Here is an 18,009-nt window from a genome sequence, read left to right as displayed (position 1 = left end):
GTCCAATATTTTAACATTTAAATTTAAGCAATGTTTAACGGCTATACATACACTTCGCTGTACTTTTACAGGAAATGTGATACACAGTCATCTTCCATACATATGTTTTCCCAAATCGTTGTCAATATAGTAGCGATTAGTAACGATTTATAATTTTTTTTATCGAATACCATCATTAAGCTTAAGATGGTGCATTCCCCTAGTCTATGAATATTTTTGTTCTACAGTATTGACATTAAATGTTCACTTGGACATTTATTGCTGTAGTTGTCCTGTTATGTAGTTTTCATTGAAATCGGAAACCATTCGGAGCTCCTCGGCCATTTTTATCGAAAACAACCTCGGGTGTTTATGGACAGTTTACATACTCAGAATTCGGTATGTTTAAGTCCGCTGCAAGTAGATCGCGTAGTAATTTAATTTAGCAGTTAAACTTAATGACTTAAAACTCTTGGGAATTTTTACGATGTTTGCAATAATACACTTCACTGGCAATCAATTTAAACTTAGATCAATAAATACAACTCTAAAACACTAAATTGAATTGGATATATTTCAAAAATTTACGAACTACTTCTACTGATGTACCAGCATACATCCGAGGTGTTTTTCGATAAAAATGGCCGAGGTTCCTAATGATCTGAAACTATCCTAATGAAGAATGTCTTTTTTCTAGGCGATAACTACTGGTACATAGGATTAACGAATGTGCTCGAAAACAGGGTCTGGAGTTGGTTTGATGATCTCAGGGAAGCAGCATTCCTTGGTAAGGCAAACCACGGGCTTTCAGAGGATAGGTTGGGAGGAAATCGTTTGCAATAAAATTGAGTATTGACTTTAATTAAGTTAAAGCAATATATTGCGCATTTCTAAAACCAAATACACAATACAATACGAGATAAACAGATATTTACAAAGGAAATTGAACAATTTAGGAAATATGATAACACGTTATTGAGAAATGATAGTTTAAAACGACACAGTCCTGATTCGGATCATGACGTCACAAAAATTACAAAATTGTTTTGGTGACGTCCTATGTATGCTGAGTAATTCAAAACAAGCTACATGTATACATAAAATGCAAAATTCAGATTCCTCAAAGACTGATGTTATCCAACGATTTTTTAGAATGTCTAAACTCCGAATTTTCATTTTGACACTCGTATGAAAAGCCGAGAAGCTCCAATTATACATAAAATATATTCTTTGCAACGTCAAATGCTATGGAATCAAACTCAATAGTTTCGTTTGTTTACAGACTGGGCCCCAAACGAACCAAATGGTGCCACCGAATCATGTGGCTGTCTCAAGTTCTTTACAGGATATCACTGGAATGACATAAACTGTGCAAGTCATCTATATTTCATCTGTGAATTGAATCTATGAATGTGCGCCATAAATTTGCCAAGACACCTCGGACCATCCATCAAATAAATAAATAACAATTTCTTATCCGAAATGGTGCGTTTTGGGCGTACTTTATTACTTTTTGCTCTTATATTGAAATAAAATATAAACTTGGACATTATTATTTATTTTATTTATTTATTAATTAATTTATTTACTTATTCATTATTTACTTATTTATTTTATTTTTTTTGGGGGGGGGGGGGGGGGGGCGTCGGATGCGCCAGTCCCTGGATCCGAAAGTAGGATGAACCATGTTATCGACAACTTACGAAACTGAATATCTGAATATCAAGTTAAAGTGACATATTCAATTTTCTATTGCAAATCAAATCTGAAGGACTCCACGCGTACTTTGACCAGCCTAATTGCGTTCATATCCCCGATAATTACATCAATCCCGCAATTCATTCCTACATTTGAAAGGGTGAAGAAATAGTGAAGTAATCTTTGTTTAAAGTCTTCATTCGAAGTAAAATATTGCCTTCCGACGTAGCATTTATGACGTAATAAACACACACAGATATTCACATCACCTTTAAGTACCCACACGTCAAAAATAAATTTCCACTGCGCATGACAAAGCAACCGCCCGAACACGACCAACTGTACTGTGTATGCATATATACAGCATTCCATAATGATAAACACAAATATGATCTTGACCTTTGAGGTAGGAACGTTGGTCTTGCACCAACACATCATCTTTAATTACCGAACACATTTGCCAATTAATTTTAAAAGCCCTGTCTGCATGACAAAGTTCCTGCCCGGACACACCTAACGATATAGTATATGCATTCAAGCAGCATTCACTATAAAGATAAACCTTTAAATCTGACATTTACATTTAAAGGGGCACAACACAGGTTGGTGCCAACCATTTCTTTGATTCCAAGTTTATTTCATGTTTATCTTTGATGTTACAAACCAAAAAAACAACATGATTTAGGTACAGGTATACGAAATTTTTAATTAACAGCTGCGTGACCACACATTCCCCTATTAAAAAGCGCCAAAATATCGCTAATATTTTTTGCCTGTAGCAAAATCATGCACTTTTTTGTTTGGATCATTAAGGTAGGGACTTGCGCGCAACATGTCGTCTTTATCATACATGTGCAAAGTAATTTCAAAATCCATCACTGCATGACAAAGTTACAGCCCGGACACAGAAAACCGGATGGACGGAAGCTTGGACGGTGCGATTCTAATATGCCCATCTTCGGGGGCAAAAAAAGAACAAAACGATAATTCATAAAAGATATAAAATGTTTATTCCGCATCACTTTTCAACAGTTGTTTCTCTCTTTGCACAACAGTGGTAACAAATGATTGCAGTAGGTTGGTGTTGGTTATCTTCAGAAATTCACAGAAATCATCGTCTAAAAAGTTAATAGGAAAATCATTAATACAAACAATGGTCAATTTCATTTTAGATTACAAAATGTTAAGTTCGAATTGTTTTAAAGTGTTCACCGAGGGCTTTTCAACCAATTCAAGAAACACCAGGAAAATAATAAACATGCTATAACTGTAATCATTGTTTAAAATTATGCTTTATTACCTCCCTTTAGTATATAGTATATTGTTAGAGTGGTGTCATGGTGGTGCTATTCAAAACTGTTATCCATGCAAACTATTCGAATGGTTAATCAATATAAATAAATCTTAGAAATAATTTCGACGTTAATATCTAAACATCCCAATGACGGCTGGCTTACCATATATCATAAAACGCTACACAATTTACATCAAAATTTGTATACAATATTATCAAAGAAAGAACACCACTACAGTTGCCATTCTACCATTTAATTGGCCAATGAATACATTATATTTCATCAAGAAATAACAACACATGCTTGTACAATCCAATATATTACTTAAACAATCTCTAAACAAACAACCCCCTGACTCGGACAAGAGACTAGGCGTAGCAAGATACCCATTTGCACAATGTTCATTGTATTTAGAGACCTGGTCATTAACACGTACATTTAGATGTTCTGTCACAGATAAAATTCTCAGTTTATAATGTTTCCCGATTATATGAACCATTAAACGTCTGTGAAATATCATCCGAATGCATTTGGAAATACATTGCAAAACTACGCCTACCTTCTAAGATATCCATAACTGGAAGTATTTCCAAAATGCTTTCTGATTGGTCTGATTGGTCAGTTTCAAAACTATGACCCAACCTCCCAAGATATTCCTGCATTCCGATTGGACAGCTTTGGTATTTTATACACACCAGGTGCCGTTGTAGTAGAAGACCATGGTTGTGGACAAATCCAACCTGCAGTATCAGAACAAATACACATCTTGACCCCGTTTCTATAAGATGTCTAAGTCGTTAACCTTTCACTACTTACAAACGCTCAGGTACAAGTACTGAACATTCGTAATGTTACGGATAAAATCTGTGCGATAATTATTCTTAACATATTGTGTTCACCCAAAACGACGTTAAACCCCGGAATAAACGATCTTAAGTCTAGCGAACTTCAATGAAACTTTGCCCTGAGTCTGAGTTTTAAACGGAACATTAATATTAAACAACAAACATGAATATTATTACGTGTACTTGCAAATACAAAGAGCACAAGTGCAATGTTTAAAACAAGAGGCCCAAAAGGGCCTATGCTCTACTGGCATGGCTTTTGTGGTCATATCAATCCAGAGCATGTATGTATGGGCAAAAGGCAACAGACATATACTTTATGTTTTGTGTTTGGGTTACCTGAAAACGTAGCACGTTCAACATCTGAGCCCAGAAAGTATTGTAAGCAGATTAGTTGCATGAACTATTTTAATATGTGCCAAGTAAAAGTCATCTGACAAAAAAAAATGCTTTCAAAACTGTACTCAGTAAAAATTGCTGTAGTTTTAGAAGTTAAAAAAGTTGGTCAAAAGGTCAAAGTCAAGGGCATCCTAGGACAACATTGATCAATTTGAACAAACATTCACAATCAATTGTGCTGAGATGGATGCACGAACACACAAAAAGATTTTCAAACCTTTCCAGATTTATGTTTGCCAAACCTGTGAACCCTGGGTGTGGCCAGTAATGACACCAGGTGCATAACTTAAACATTCACAACCAATTTTGTTAAGATGAATGTGCAAACTACAGAACTTAAAGCTAAAAAATGGCCTTTGGGCTTTCAACAAGAAAAAGGCAGAGTAATTCACAAAATCAGCTGCAGAAGCAAAAAGCAAATTGTCTCTCAAAATCCTAGACTTGCAAATTGTCTCCCTTAACTCTAGACTTGAATTTACATGTACATGTAAACTTGGCTAAAAATAGAATTCGCTCATGCAGACCTGGCTAAAAATAGAAAGCATTTCTTTAAAACTTTCATGGCCTATAATCTAGGCATTTTTGGACGGATCTGGCTGGTTTTCGAAAGGAACCGAGCTCTAATGGATATCTATATACTGTACAAGTTTCATCGAGATACAATCAAAACTGAAGACTGTATCATGTTCACAAGCAATTGTTTACAGACGCACGACCGCACGGACGCACGAACTTTCATGGCCTATAATCTAGGCAATTATGGACGGATCTGGCTGGTTTTCGAAAGGAACCGAGCTCTAATGGATATCTATATCCTGTACAAGTTTCATCGAGACTGAAGACTGTATCGTGTTCACAAGCAACTGTTTACAGACGCACGGACGCACGACCGCACGGACGCACGGATGCACATACTACGTACACATTACCATCGCATAAGCTCTTCTGGCCTTTGGCCAGTAGAGCTAAAAAGCAAAATATAATCAATCGATAAACAAACAATCAAACCTCAATAAAGGATTTATACAGAATGTAAACCAGCCCTGCAGTGAATCTTGTAAGACACGTTCCCATCTCGATCAGCACAGTGTCCCCTTCTTTGACAGTCTGAATAAAAATAAAATACCTTGTTAGCTAACCATAAGACACTTGCACTTGAAAGAAATACTTTTTTTAGATTTATAAACCAGTCCTACGAAACGCTTTGATATCTTAAGAATATTATTCCCTCTTTTGCCATCTGAAAGCAATTCAATCCCAAATTCTGCTGACAACCAAACCCAAAGGAGAATTTCTTTCTTGGATACCAAATGTTTTTACATCGTCGGATACTCCCGACACACACTACTCTTTGCTTCGTTGTGTACCGTGGGCAATTTGGCTATGGAAATCTTGTAGTCATGAATAACAAATGAGGCAGTTTCATTGGTTCCGCAAAGTACAAGATGCTTTACGGTTGAACAATATACTCGCGTATGCCAGAGTTGAACCGGTTCCGCATTCTCAGTACAATAATATTTGGCAGTATTCAAGACCACACGGCTATGACGGCTACTGGTATTGTTAAGTTATTGGACAATATTTAATTGTAACTTGCGAATTCATTTGAAGAAGAGTTGCCTCTCCTACCTCGTGCATATTCATTAAAACGAGATTTTGTCAGTCATTGTCCACAATATGTATGGTTGCCGATGATGACGTTTTTTTTGCAAAAGTACTCAATTTTCTACGTATTTAAGGGTATGACGAAATCAAATGTGTTGATTAAAAAGAACATCTAACTTTCAGAGACTTTATAAATCATTATTGTTATATCTTTGTCTTAAGAACATAAGATAAATAATTCAATATTCACATTAATTTTCAAACACACTTCCAAGTTATGTTTCATGTATACCTGTAAAATGTGTATGACAGTTTTCAGCATCTGGGAGCAGTCTTTGACCTCAAAGTTTGGTGTGACCTTGGAGGAACATGCGACCAAGGTCAAAACTCTTGGTACTGGCTGAATATGTCTGCTTGTAGATGTCTGAAATGTAATGGAATTCAAAATAGAGAGATACCAGCTCGCTATTGGTTGAAGACTTATAATAAATCACTACAAGCAGCCATAACGCAATATACAAGAATATATACAAACAAAATCACATCATAAACTAGAACTAGTATTAGAATTTGCAAATCCGTGAAATCTGGAATCCTTCATAGGATATATCTGACCATCTAAATTTGTTAATATAAGATCGATACCATAAGAAGTCATACCTTTGTAACAACATCCATCAAAATCGTTGACTTGTACTCTTCATCAGGCGAAATAGAATATAGTTCACAAACAAACCCAGGCTTTAACTCCATGTCCACATCAGTCTTTTCATTCAAATCTGTTTCCACTGTTTGAATGCTATCAATGGACTCACTTAATCCATTGTTACAAGTCTTTCGTTGCTGTTCATCGTCAAATGTAACTCCAGAATGGTACTGGAGACAGGAGACTACTATTGCTATGAGCTTCTTTGCAACAGTTTTTGCGAACTCCTCCGGTGGATTGGGTATACTAGACAGGCACTGGAGGTGAACATGTAATATTTGAAGGCAAATACTTATGTAAAAAATTACAGAAACAAGCTCAGTAGTTAAACATAAAACCGATTTAATGGCAGTGGAAGACTATAAAGACTACAAGACATTAAAGACTACAAGAGCACAGCAGAGCAAACACAGACATTTGTCAATTTGTTTGTTGTCAGGCGAAAGCAAGGCATAACAAGAGGCACATCAGTGCCTGTGCTCCACTGGCCAAAAGGTTCAAGCAAAGACCACCTAACGAACATTTTCGTCAAGTTTCATAGAAATACAATCATCAATTTTTGAGGAGAAGTTATTTAAAAAAATTTTTTACTTTAATAGCTCTGGCTGCCATGTTGTGCAGTGGACAGAAATGATTTCGGCAATTTGAGTAAAGGAGCACCAAACAAACATTTCTGTCAAGTTTTATCGAAAAAAGGTCATCGGTTTCGACGACAAGTCGTATAAAGTTTTTTTTATTTTTTAGCTCTGGCAGCCATGGTGTGCAGTGGACTGGAACCATTTAACAAATTTTGGTTAATGACCACCCAAGGAACATTTCTGTCAAGTTTCATCAAAATCTGATCATCGGTTAACATTTAATCTGAATAGATTATGAAGCAAATATCTAACCTGAACAAGAACTGACGAGATAGAATCGACTTGGTGTTTCACTTACACTTTTCGGCCATTTAAGTTACTAAAAATAGCTGTTTCATAAACTTTCAGAATGTCACTTAAACGAAAATTAATGTTCAGTCTATATATACTTTCCTATGTATAAATGTAAGGTTTTTAAATTGATCTTTTTGTGAGAACTTTATGCTTATATGTTTACTCATAAATTATGTTTGTTTAAAAATTATTTAAAGATGCTATACGTGAAAAATTAAGACATTATTTTTTTTTCTATTAAAGGGAGGTAATTCAGTAGTAAAATGTAATCAAAGCTATTAAAGCATGGCATTTCTTTTCTAACCATGTTGATATTATTACAGTCTATTCAAGCAAGATGCCTTTTGTTTTTACATAGTACCCATAGGTTCTGAAAAACAAGGAGCACTATTCCCAACAGAAGGATGTCACTCCCTATCACTGCATGAGCATCATAATAAAGAAATGTTTACTCAAACTGCAAGCTGCTCAATTGAAATAGGTATTTACCTCAAGCATACAGTTTTATAATGTGGCAAAATAGTCGGACTACTAGATTGTCATTCGGACTAGTAAAATATGCCATTATGCTAGTCCAACTGGCTAGTAGGTTAAAATGTTTTTCGTGAAGACTGCGGACGAGAAGTCCTTAAAGGTTTTTCTATTTTTAACTCTCGCAGCCATGTTGTGCAGCGGACCGGAACCATTTGGGCAATTTTGGTTAAAGGGCATCCCGATGAACATTTATGTAAAGTTTCATCAAAATCTGATAATCGGTTTCTGAGAAGATGTAGTTTAACGTTTTTTTTCTATTCTTAGCTCTGGTGCCCATGTTGTGCAGCAGACCAGAACTGTTTGGGCTATTTTGGTTAAGGACTACCCAAGTAACATTTCTGTCAAGTTTCATTGCAATACGATCATCGGTTTCTGAGGAGAAGTCGTTTAAAGGTTTTTCTATTTTTACCTCTGGGGGCCATCTTGTGCAGTGGACCGAAACCATTGAAGCAAATTTGATAAAGGACCATCCAAGGAACATTTCTGTTAAGTTTCATCAAAATCTGATCATCGGTTTCTGAGAAGATGTTCTTTAAAGGTTTTTCTATTTTTTTGCCCTGGCAGCCATGTTGTGCAGCGGACCGGAACCATTTGAGCAATTTTGGTTAAGGACCACCCAAGGAACAATTCTGTCAAGTTTCATCAAAATCTGCCTATCCGTTTCAGAGGAGATGTCGTTTAAAGATTTTGCTATTTTTAGCTGTGGCGGCCATATTGTGCAATGGACCAGAACCATTTGAGCAATTTTAATAAAGGACCACCCAAGGAACATTACTGTCAAGTTTCATCAAAATCTGCCGAACCGTTTCAGAGGAGATGTCGTTTAAAGATTTTGCTATTTTTAGCTCTGGCGGCCATATTGTGCAATGGACCGGAACCATTTGAGCAATTTTGGTAAAGGACCACCAAAGGAACATTCCTGTTAAGTTTTGTTAAAATCCGCTTATCAGTTTCAGAGGAGATGTTGTTTAAAGTAAAAGTTTACGCACGCACGCACGCACGCACGCACGCACGCACGCACGCACGCACGCACTCACGACGGACAATCTGTGACGACATAAGCTCCATGGCCTTTGGCCAGTGGAGCTAAAAATGATTCAAGTGAGAGTTATTGTCTATACATACAAGGCCTAAAAAATGTGTTTGTTTAGGGTATCTGGTAACATCCCAAAATCTACTAGATGGGGTAGATAGGGATTTTTTTTATGATTTTTTTTTCAAATACAATGTATGTCATGAAGGTATATTTCGTGATGAGACTTCCTTGCAAAATCACTTCCATATATTGCTGTTGTTTAGACTTTGAGCTTTATTCTGTCAAATATTGATGTCAGACAGTAAGATGTTTTTAACAATTTTTGGGGGGAATACAAACTTTAAATAGCTATGTCCAAGTTTTTGCAGGCCGTTGATGACAACGACGCCAAGGCTATGACAACGACGCCAAGGCTATGACAATATGCATACTTTTTTTCTTTGAAAAATATCAAGACAAACGTAAAGGGATAGTTTTGGAACTGTAGAAACATGCCCCATTTTTGCATAATTTGTGCAGTTTTACTGCTACAGAAAACATCTCATTATAGATGCAAACAAAGAATACACACATTCAGCATTTATATTAAATTGCATGATCTAATAGATGATAAATCAGACATCCCATGCAATACTATCAACCAACTAACGAGAATAATTTTAAAACTGTGAGAAAATACTGCAAAACTATAGCATACGAAATACCTGAACATTCTTTATCACTTCTTGTGTTTGTGCAAGATAGAACCCTGGACAGAATTTGGAGCTCTCAATCTTTTCAACAGAGGCTCCTGTCACCGGCTGATAAGCCCAAACAAGGTCATCTGTCAGTGGTCCTCTGGAGTTCTGGAGATAGAAAATACCTGATTATTTTTAGTTTTATCCAAGAAGAGGGGAGGAAGACGGAATTGCACAACAACAGTGAGCTCATTATAAACTTCACAAGGTATTCATCACGATTCACAATTCAATTACAAAAATAGTAAAATAGTAAACAGCAGTACAAAGTAGGTGTTTTTGGTCATGTGACTAATTTTCTTAAAACAGAATGTCAACAATCTAAAGTTTCATCTGTAAGCTCTTCCTAAGTCCACCAGTCAGATGACTGCAACCACATGATGACACTTATGGCCCTTCTGTATTCAAAAATGCAATTCCAAGGTAATCCTTTTGAACATTTAGCTGAAAATCTGTAGATTTTGACAGTGGAAATTGAAAGAGCGGAATATGGTCACCAAGGATATACTTCAGTCCTACTGCCGTTAGAGTTAAAACAATTGCCAACCAGGACAGCTTAAGGTCCCCTGCAAATACCCTGTGTATGTCAATGATATCTTATGAGTCTGTTTCCTAAGTAGGAACTTGTACCACTGTCCTTTCTGAAAAGCCATGAGGAAGTATCCCTGGTATGGGTTGATACAATGAATTCTAGAGTGAGATGCGAGGTCACCTATTACACAGGACCCCCCTAAACCTAATTCTATAGTAGAACCTCTGCATAGCCTCATCTGTTTTCTGAGTCTACTGTCGATTTCTACTGGGTTTTTTAGCCTCATCCGTTTTCTGTGTCTTCTGTCAATTTTTATGCTTATTAATGTAAACCTACATCTTTACTCCCTTAAACCCTTATAATGTCACAGGGAGAGAAAACATGTGCAGCCAGACCAGGGCTCAAACCAGGGACTCATCGCTTACATGGCAGTTGCTCTACGGACTGAGCTACCGGACCGCTTACACACCTCCTCATCACCTGAATAGGTAACAGTACCGCAACATACCGCGACATACTTCCCCACAAACTGGCAATTCGGCCTCTAATTTGATGAACAGCAGTGCTAAGGAATACATAATTAACACTGAGAGCACGCTATGCTGCCAAATAGTACTGCTGCCACAGTTTCTTTTTGGGCGCCAAATGTCACAGGGTTAGAAAAATGTGCAGCCAGACCAAGGCTCGAACCTGGGATCTGTCGCTTTCGTGGGAAGTGTTCTACAGACTGAGCTACCCGACCGCTCACCACCTGTATAGATATAGGTATAGTTACTGTGACACAAAGGATATATCAGGTAAACTGAAATATCCCTGAGTATGAGTCATGCATGCAGGTTAGCCTCTCTGATAGTGGTATGCGTTTAGTTAAGTTCTGATGGTGTGACTAAGTGGATACATTTAAATTCAACTAGTACTTATATAGAACCGGGTCCCAATTTCTCGAAACTTCTTAAGCTTAACAGGCTTAAGTCGCTTATTTCAATTAGTCAAAATACATATTGAAAATGGATTTTGATAAATGAAAAATGGTTTATTCTGATAATACAGTTTATTCCTACATAATTTCTAAAATTTCTTGAAAAAGTTAAAATAACACATTTTATAGAACAACAAAAATAGTGAGATTAGCTTTATCCTGTTATAAGGGACTTAAGAAGTTTCGAGAAATTGGGGCCTGGTGTTTTGTCTCATAGCCTTAGATAGTGTACCTTTAATGATGATATATGTTCAGGGCTTTTTCTGCTCATTTTGGGAAAAAGACCCTAGACATTTTGGGAAACCCTTTGTGTAGTGAAAATGCCGAAATTGGGAAATTATACAGTAAAAAGAAAAAGCTGTCTAGTCTCCTGCGAATTAAGAAATGATTATATATTAGTTTATTTTCCCTTTAAAGACCAAAAAAATATCAATCCTTGTGGTGTAAATATCTATTGCAATAAATCATGACAAATAATATTTCATACTAATCTCTGAATGTGATGAAAATCAATGATTTCAAAGTTCAATTATCAAAAAAACTTTACATCACATAATTATTCATTAGGATGTTGAAAATGAACCAGTTCAGGTAAAATGACTTCCTAAAAATTTTTTTTTATATTTTTGAGTGGGATTTATTCTAAAGATTGGAAAAACCTCTTATATTTTGCTTTGGGAATGGGTCTGATAGTCGGACCCGTGGGTACTATAGAAAAAGCCCTGATATTGGTGAAACCTATATTCTACTGGCATGAATTCTTTAGTTATATTCTGAACTAACATTCAAAGGGAAGCAATCAATGAACCATGTGTTTCACAAAGGGCAAGAACTACAACAATAATACACTACAGGTACAAAATTGTCTCCCTTAAAAATACATTTGCTTTCAGGCAAAGTAAAAAACACACTATAATAATACACAACTCTCTGTACAAAGTTGTCTCCCTTAGTAAAATACTTATGATTTCGGGCAGAGGGAAATACTATGATAATACACAGCTCTTGGTACCAAATTTTCTCCCTTAGAAAAAACTCCAGCATTTCATGGGCCATAATCCAGTCATGCTTAGGTGAATCTGGCTGGCCTGAGAGAAGAACCGAGCTCTATTGGATATCTTACTATAGTACAAGTTTGATTAGATACAATCAAAACTGATGACCATATCGGGTTCACAAGCAATTGTTTACAGATGCACAGACACCGCGTCATCACATAAGCTTTTCTGACCATGGTGCTTACCTGTATCCACAAAGAATTATCTTCCCTTTCCACTTCTTCTTCATATGTTTCCATAGTAACCACTTTCTGTTTCCATGGTAACAATAACAATTCTTGTCGCTCTTGGAAACTGCCAATAAACTTTCCCTCAAGTTTTGCCTTGTCAGCAAACTCCCTTCTTTTTCCTTGTACTTTTAGTCTGTGATTCTAAAAATAGGAAGACAGTGTGAACATTCTCCATGTATATGATTTTTCAAAGTGAACAACAACTTTGATGCCATGAAGGTTTACCCTTAACCCTTGGAGGAAGGCTAACCCAAACCCTTGGTGGAAGTGAGTGTTCAAAGTGAATTACAGGTCAACCCTATAGTTAAATAAATTGTTCAATTCATCAATTTTGCTATATATATAATTTAATATGTTTTGTTACATAACCAAAATCGCTAAATTGTTGTCAAAAACTGAAAATTTAAAGACTTGTCAGGTAATGGTACGTGGGTAAATAAATGTTTGCTACTAAAGTAAATACATACCTTTGGTAATTTCATGATTTTCCAACCACCATTCAAAGGTCTCACATCATATTTGTTAAAGAAACATTCGACACAGTAATCCTTCTCAGCCTCCAGGTTTGACCTTTCCTCAGAGGTCATGACCTTGAAAAGGTCCAGGTTACGCTGTATAGCACTCATCTGACACTCAATGAAGAACTGGACACACTTGGTATGCTGGTAGAGAAATGATTTGGGAATAGCTGACAGTGGGAAGAGGCATCCTTTGGGCTCATTTTCACCTATTGAACAGAAATGAGGATTCAATGGCTAATAGAAGCAATGACTGAAATAATCAATACCTGAACACTTCTGAATGGAAAAAGCAAATAATTAAAGGCTATACTTAATTTTTTTTACCTTACCCGCCCCAAATTTTGACGAACGGAGAGTTCTAAAGGTATTTAGGTAGGACTTCTTTGCTGTTTTATTTTACTTTTTAACAACTTACTTCAGAAATGATAAAAATAACAAAAAATATAATGACCAAAAGCAACTAAAAAAAATTTGGGGCACAATTAATTTGAGTCAGTTGTGTAAGGGCAAAACAAACAATTAACTACCGTAAGAACTGTTGCCTTTGATTGAAAATGAAAACATAAAATTTCATTACAACCTGACAATCTTTAATATTTACACCTCAACTTCCATTCCTTAAATGAACTGCCTTTCAGCAATTGCATTTATCAATCAATGAACGCAACATTCGGATATGTTCGGATCGCAATTCATTACATTGACAATATACATGAAAACTATTGATCTTGTTATTGTTTGTATTGTGTCAGCAGGTCCCATAAAATATAAATCAACATTTTAGAAAGTGTTAATTTATTATATTTTAAATGTTTTGTTGCCATAAGTGTTTCAATTTTACGTTTAAAAGTGATTTTAAGTGGTTGATCTTTTCCCGCGTTATTGTCACGTCATTTGAAAAAATGTTTCCAGTTACAGTCGGGTTGTTCCATTAACAGAATGGGTAAGAAAGGTTTACTGAAAAATTTTCTTAAATGAAATAAAGTATTTTTTTTAACAATTCTTGAATGAAATAACAAACTATTGGTGTAAATATAAGGAATGAATTGCGGGATTGATGTCATTATCGGGGTATGAACGCAATTGGACTGCACACACCTTGACCAGCACAATTACATTCATACATGATAATGACATCAACCCAACAAGTCATTCCTTAACTGATACTTTACATTGTTGGATACTTTACATTGTTGACCACATATGCCAATATCGCAAACATAGGCAAAAATATCTTTGTATAAACCATAGTACACTTAAACAATGTATCTGATTTTATTTGCAATTCATCATTTTATCATTTAATATTGCCACTGTAATATATATGTGGAGATTGATGACAATAAAAATAACTCACCAAAGTATAATGGCACCAACTGTTCAAGCAGTGTGTTGCATGATTGTCTCCCTTTGTAGCCCTTGCCGACAACATAAACCTCTGAATTGCCCCCCTTACTTGTACAAGGTTTAAACACTGTCAGCTAAAATAAAGTTCAAAGACAAGATTAGATTGTGTTAGTAGCCCTTACAGACATCGTAAACTTCAAAATTACCTCCCTTACATGTACAAGGCTTAATACTGTCAGCTAAATTTAAGTAAGAAATCATAATTAGATTATGTCCCTTTGTAACACTTGCTCAAACTTATGAGTTGCCTCCCTTACTGGTACTGGTGCAAGGTTTAAACACTGTATCAGCTATAATGAAGTTAAACAAAAATATATGAAATTGTCTCCCGTTGATAACAAAAAAATACGTAAATTTTCATTACCTCTTCAAATAAACTGCTCAGTAGATACATCAGACAGACGGACGTACACTCCAACAGTGTGAACATTTTTACGACCAACATCCCTCCAGGTCGGAGAATATGGAGGCCTGCTATCACCTCACAGTGTTGCAGGCGGGACACAACATTTTCCTGCTCTGCTGGGTTAAACTGGCAGTCAACACTTCCATCGGCTGTAACCTGCAACATCAGTGTGAGAAATTAACCTTGTTTAACTGGTAGCCAATGGGGCTACAGACTTCGAGATTTCTGTAGCCTTAGCCAGATAACCCAATTAACAGAAAAACACATCTTATGTACCTTATATGGTAAAAAACAAGGCATGATATGACAACTGTACAATTCATTATTTTATTTTGTATGAATGCAAGTATGGTGGTGGTGTGGTCCTGTGTTGCCAGAGGGCGGGGAGGCTGGTGGTGGTTCAATTGGGCGAGGGTGGGTCATGTAAACCCAACTGCCGCCTGTGAATAAATTTATTTGAAAAAAAACAACAACATCCAAACTTCAATATCTCACTATGTCAAAAAAGAATTGACAGTCTGAAATTTGGTCTTTTAACCAACAGGCCCTTTGATTTCATTACCAGTCAGGCTATCTGAAAGGGATTTTCATAGCCCAGGTCATTTTTTTGTCGACACAGGTGATCGGGCTGCCGTTAATGTTGCACACTGATACATGTTCAAGTTATTTTACCTTTTATAAGTGCAATGTTACTTTTAAGACCTAATGCACATTAATTGCTCATGATGAAATCAAAAAAAAATTAAGAGATTTGAGATTAAAAGTAATAATACAGGATTTTTTCATCATTATAATTAATCATAGAAATAATCACATAACATTCAATGATCTTTGAATCTTACTCGGGGCTATCATCAGAAAAATAATCAGGCCAAACAAATGATGTTTGTATAACTTTACTACTGTTGGCAAGGCGAATTGACAAGTCTATGGGCCATGCATCATGACCCCATTCACAAAAAGGTGTAAAAAAAAGACTGGTGAAGCACCTTTTACTAAGTTATTTTTGGAAGAGTTTACCAGATCAACTTGGTCATCCTTGAGTTTGGACATCAATCCACTGAGATTCTTTTCGGACATCAGATTTCCAGTGTTATCTTCACCGAAGTACCAGTTGCCATAAGTGAACTTGATGAATCGGTCTTCATCGATCATCTGTGCTATGTTGTTACCCTCATAATAAGGATTCAGTGTAGATGCCAGCCACTGCCATTCTGACTGAAAACCTGTAAATATCATTGAATGTAATCATTGAAGTACTAAATAATGTAATCAGGCGACTATAAATTAATTGCTAGATAATCATTCCTGCTCTTTTCCCCCACCCCTTTAAATTTTATTGACTCAAATAAAATGTTGATCTAGGGTCTGTATTTGCTTATCCGTCCACAATTCTACGGGAACGATGTTTATTCATACATGTATAAGGCTTGATGTATAACATTCACATGTAAAAAAGGAGAACATTTACAATTATGTTTTGGTTTGTCTAGAAACATATTATATACATATGGTCCCTTATGCAATAAGAAAGACCATGAACACATATTCAATGATAAAACAGTCATCTAAGAAAATAACAAATAAAATGAAACATGCTCACATTTAAGATATTGAATGGATGAAAATCTAGCAATTAATTTATACTGGGGCCTAAAAAAAAATACATTTGGTTCGGGTTACCCGACCCTACCTAAGGAATAGACGCCGACCCTAACGTTTTTATAGTCAGTTTGAAAAAAAAAAAAGAAAAACTAAAAAAATAATTTTTTTTTGCTTTTTTTTTTTTTTGCTTTTCAATATGTAGTTTAAAACCTTAATTGCTTATATAGCAGATAACTTTAACACTATTCTCCAATGATGAAAATGACATTCTTATTTATATAAAGCCTAATAAAAAAAATAAAAATAAATAAAAGCCTACCTATTTTTTAAAAGGATGTAACACTAACCAAACAATTTTTTTTTAGGCCTGGCCTTATACCCAACACCTGGAGATTTAAAAAAATATAACAGTTAATGCACAGTAAGCCCATAAATCAATTAAATATTCTTAATACCCTATCTATAATTTTTGTTAGATATATATACAAAAAGACAATACAAGTAATATACTTATTAACAAGTAAACTTGTGTGTAACACAATCATGTGACTTGCAAAATGTTCAGAAAAACAATTCTGCGCTAATTTGAAATCATGTAAAAGATGTATTATCAGCCTCACTTAGCTAGTATTGACAATTCTAGGCTTGTTCTGAGGTTATACTGTATTTGCCAATTTCAAGGCCATCTAGTCCCGCTAAAGGAGGCTTTGCTTTATTTCTTTGTTTGAAATATACTATGGTAAATTCACAATTTAAGACATTTTGATGCTGTTTTCACAATTTTAAGGGCCTCGGTCCAATTTACAAAAAAGGTTGAAGAAACAGACTTTACCTTGTGTAAACAGGTATTGGTTTAAGCTTGTCACAAAGGCTCCAGGAGCTTCACATAAATGAACTGAGCAAAAGGGCCTGTGTGTGTTGATTTCCAGAAATGTTGATGCAATCTCATAGAATTTACACCATGCTTGAGTGCAAAGTTCTGGTCGAAGCTGTTGTCTTATCTCTGGACCAATTTTTCCAGCCAGATTAACGTTCCTTGTGTGATCATGCCACGTTATCATGTCTTTGTCGTTTAAATTTGTCTTAAGAGTATTTAATCTTTCTTTCATTTCCATATACTCTGGTATGTTCCATTTTTCCTCCAAGCCTTTGTTTAAGGTTGGAACTTCCAAACGAGACTGTGAATATGTGATTTTCTTTTCAAACACACTGTCAATGAAATTCTTGGACGAATGGGACAACTTTGGTCTCTCAGATTGATCCCTCTTTCGTTTCCTGTGATAAACTTGAAAGAACTCCATTTTGTCGATGAATGTCAATTGGATCAATAAAAAATCATCCAGCAAACGTTTATGAAAACAAATATTGCATCATATGTCCGAATTAAATTTTATCCGAAAAATACGGCTTTCGAAGAAATTGTTAGCAAATAAACAATGTTTAAAAATGTATAAGTGAAAAATATATAAATATATTTGCTTTCAAATCATAACTACATATTGTAA

At 35.6% G+C, this 18,009-nt stretch overlaps 1 protein-coding gene and 1 long non-coding RNA gene across 2 annotated transcripts; one reads left to right on the top strand and one right to left on the bottom strand.

Annotated features, from left to right (window-relative positions):
- The first annotated feature begins 676 nt into the window (after positions 1-676).
- LOC128222850 (uncharacterized) lies at positions 677-1,531 on the top strand. Its single transcript, XR_008259242.1, has 2 exons — positions 677-766; positions 1,262-1,531. It is a non-coding gene; the product is annotated as an uncharacterized LOC128222850 (long non-coding RNA).
- Positions 1,532-2,668: 1,137 nt separating this feature from the next.
- LOC128223809 (cap-specific mRNA (nucleoside-2'-O-)-methyltransferase 2-like) lies at positions 2,669-17,934 on the bottom strand. Its single transcript, XM_052933222.1, has 12 exons — positions 17,337-17,934; positions 15,920-16,125; positions 14,858-15,055; positions 14,444-14,567; positions 13,033-13,292; positions 12,521-12,706; positions 9,734-9,874; positions 6,482-6,784; positions 6,114-6,245; positions 5,225-5,323; positions 3,532-3,712; positions 2,669-2,795 (listed from the first exon to the last, which is right to left on the bottom strand). Exons 1-12 carry the CDS (start codon positions 17,803-17,805, stop codon positions 2,686-2,688), a joined length of 2,409 nt encoding a protein of 802 aa, XP_052789182.1. The 5' UTR covers positions 17,806-17,934; the 3' UTR covers positions 2,669-2,685.
- Between the last annotated feature and the right edge of the window lie 75 nt (positions 17,935-18,009).

The sequence above is a fragment of the Mya arenaria genome, chromosome 17 (genome assembly GCF_026914265.1).
Source record: "Mya arenaria isolate MELC-2E11 chromosome 17, ASM2691426v1".
Classification (NCBI taxonomy): Eukaryota; Metazoa; Mollusca; class Bivalvia; order Myida; family Myidae; genus Mya; species Mya arenaria.
Note: the sequence above shows the minus strand (reverse complement) of the source record. Positions and strands in the feature narration are given on the sequence as shown.

Excerpts from the sequence above, each read along its gene's own strand:
- LOC128223809 (XM_052933222.1), bottom strand. The coding sequence starts at position 17,805 with ATGGAGTTCTTTCAAGTTTATCACAGGAAACGAAAGAGGGATCAATCT. Across the intron at positions 9,875-12,520 it reads ATAATTCTTTGTGGATACAG|AACTCCAGAGGACCACTGAC; the intron begins GTAAGCACCATG and ends TTCTATCTCCAG. Across the intron at positions 2,796-3,531 it reads AGTTATGGATATCTTAGAAG|ACGATGATTTCTGTGAATTT; the intron begins GTAGGCGTAGTT and ends TTAACTTTTTAG.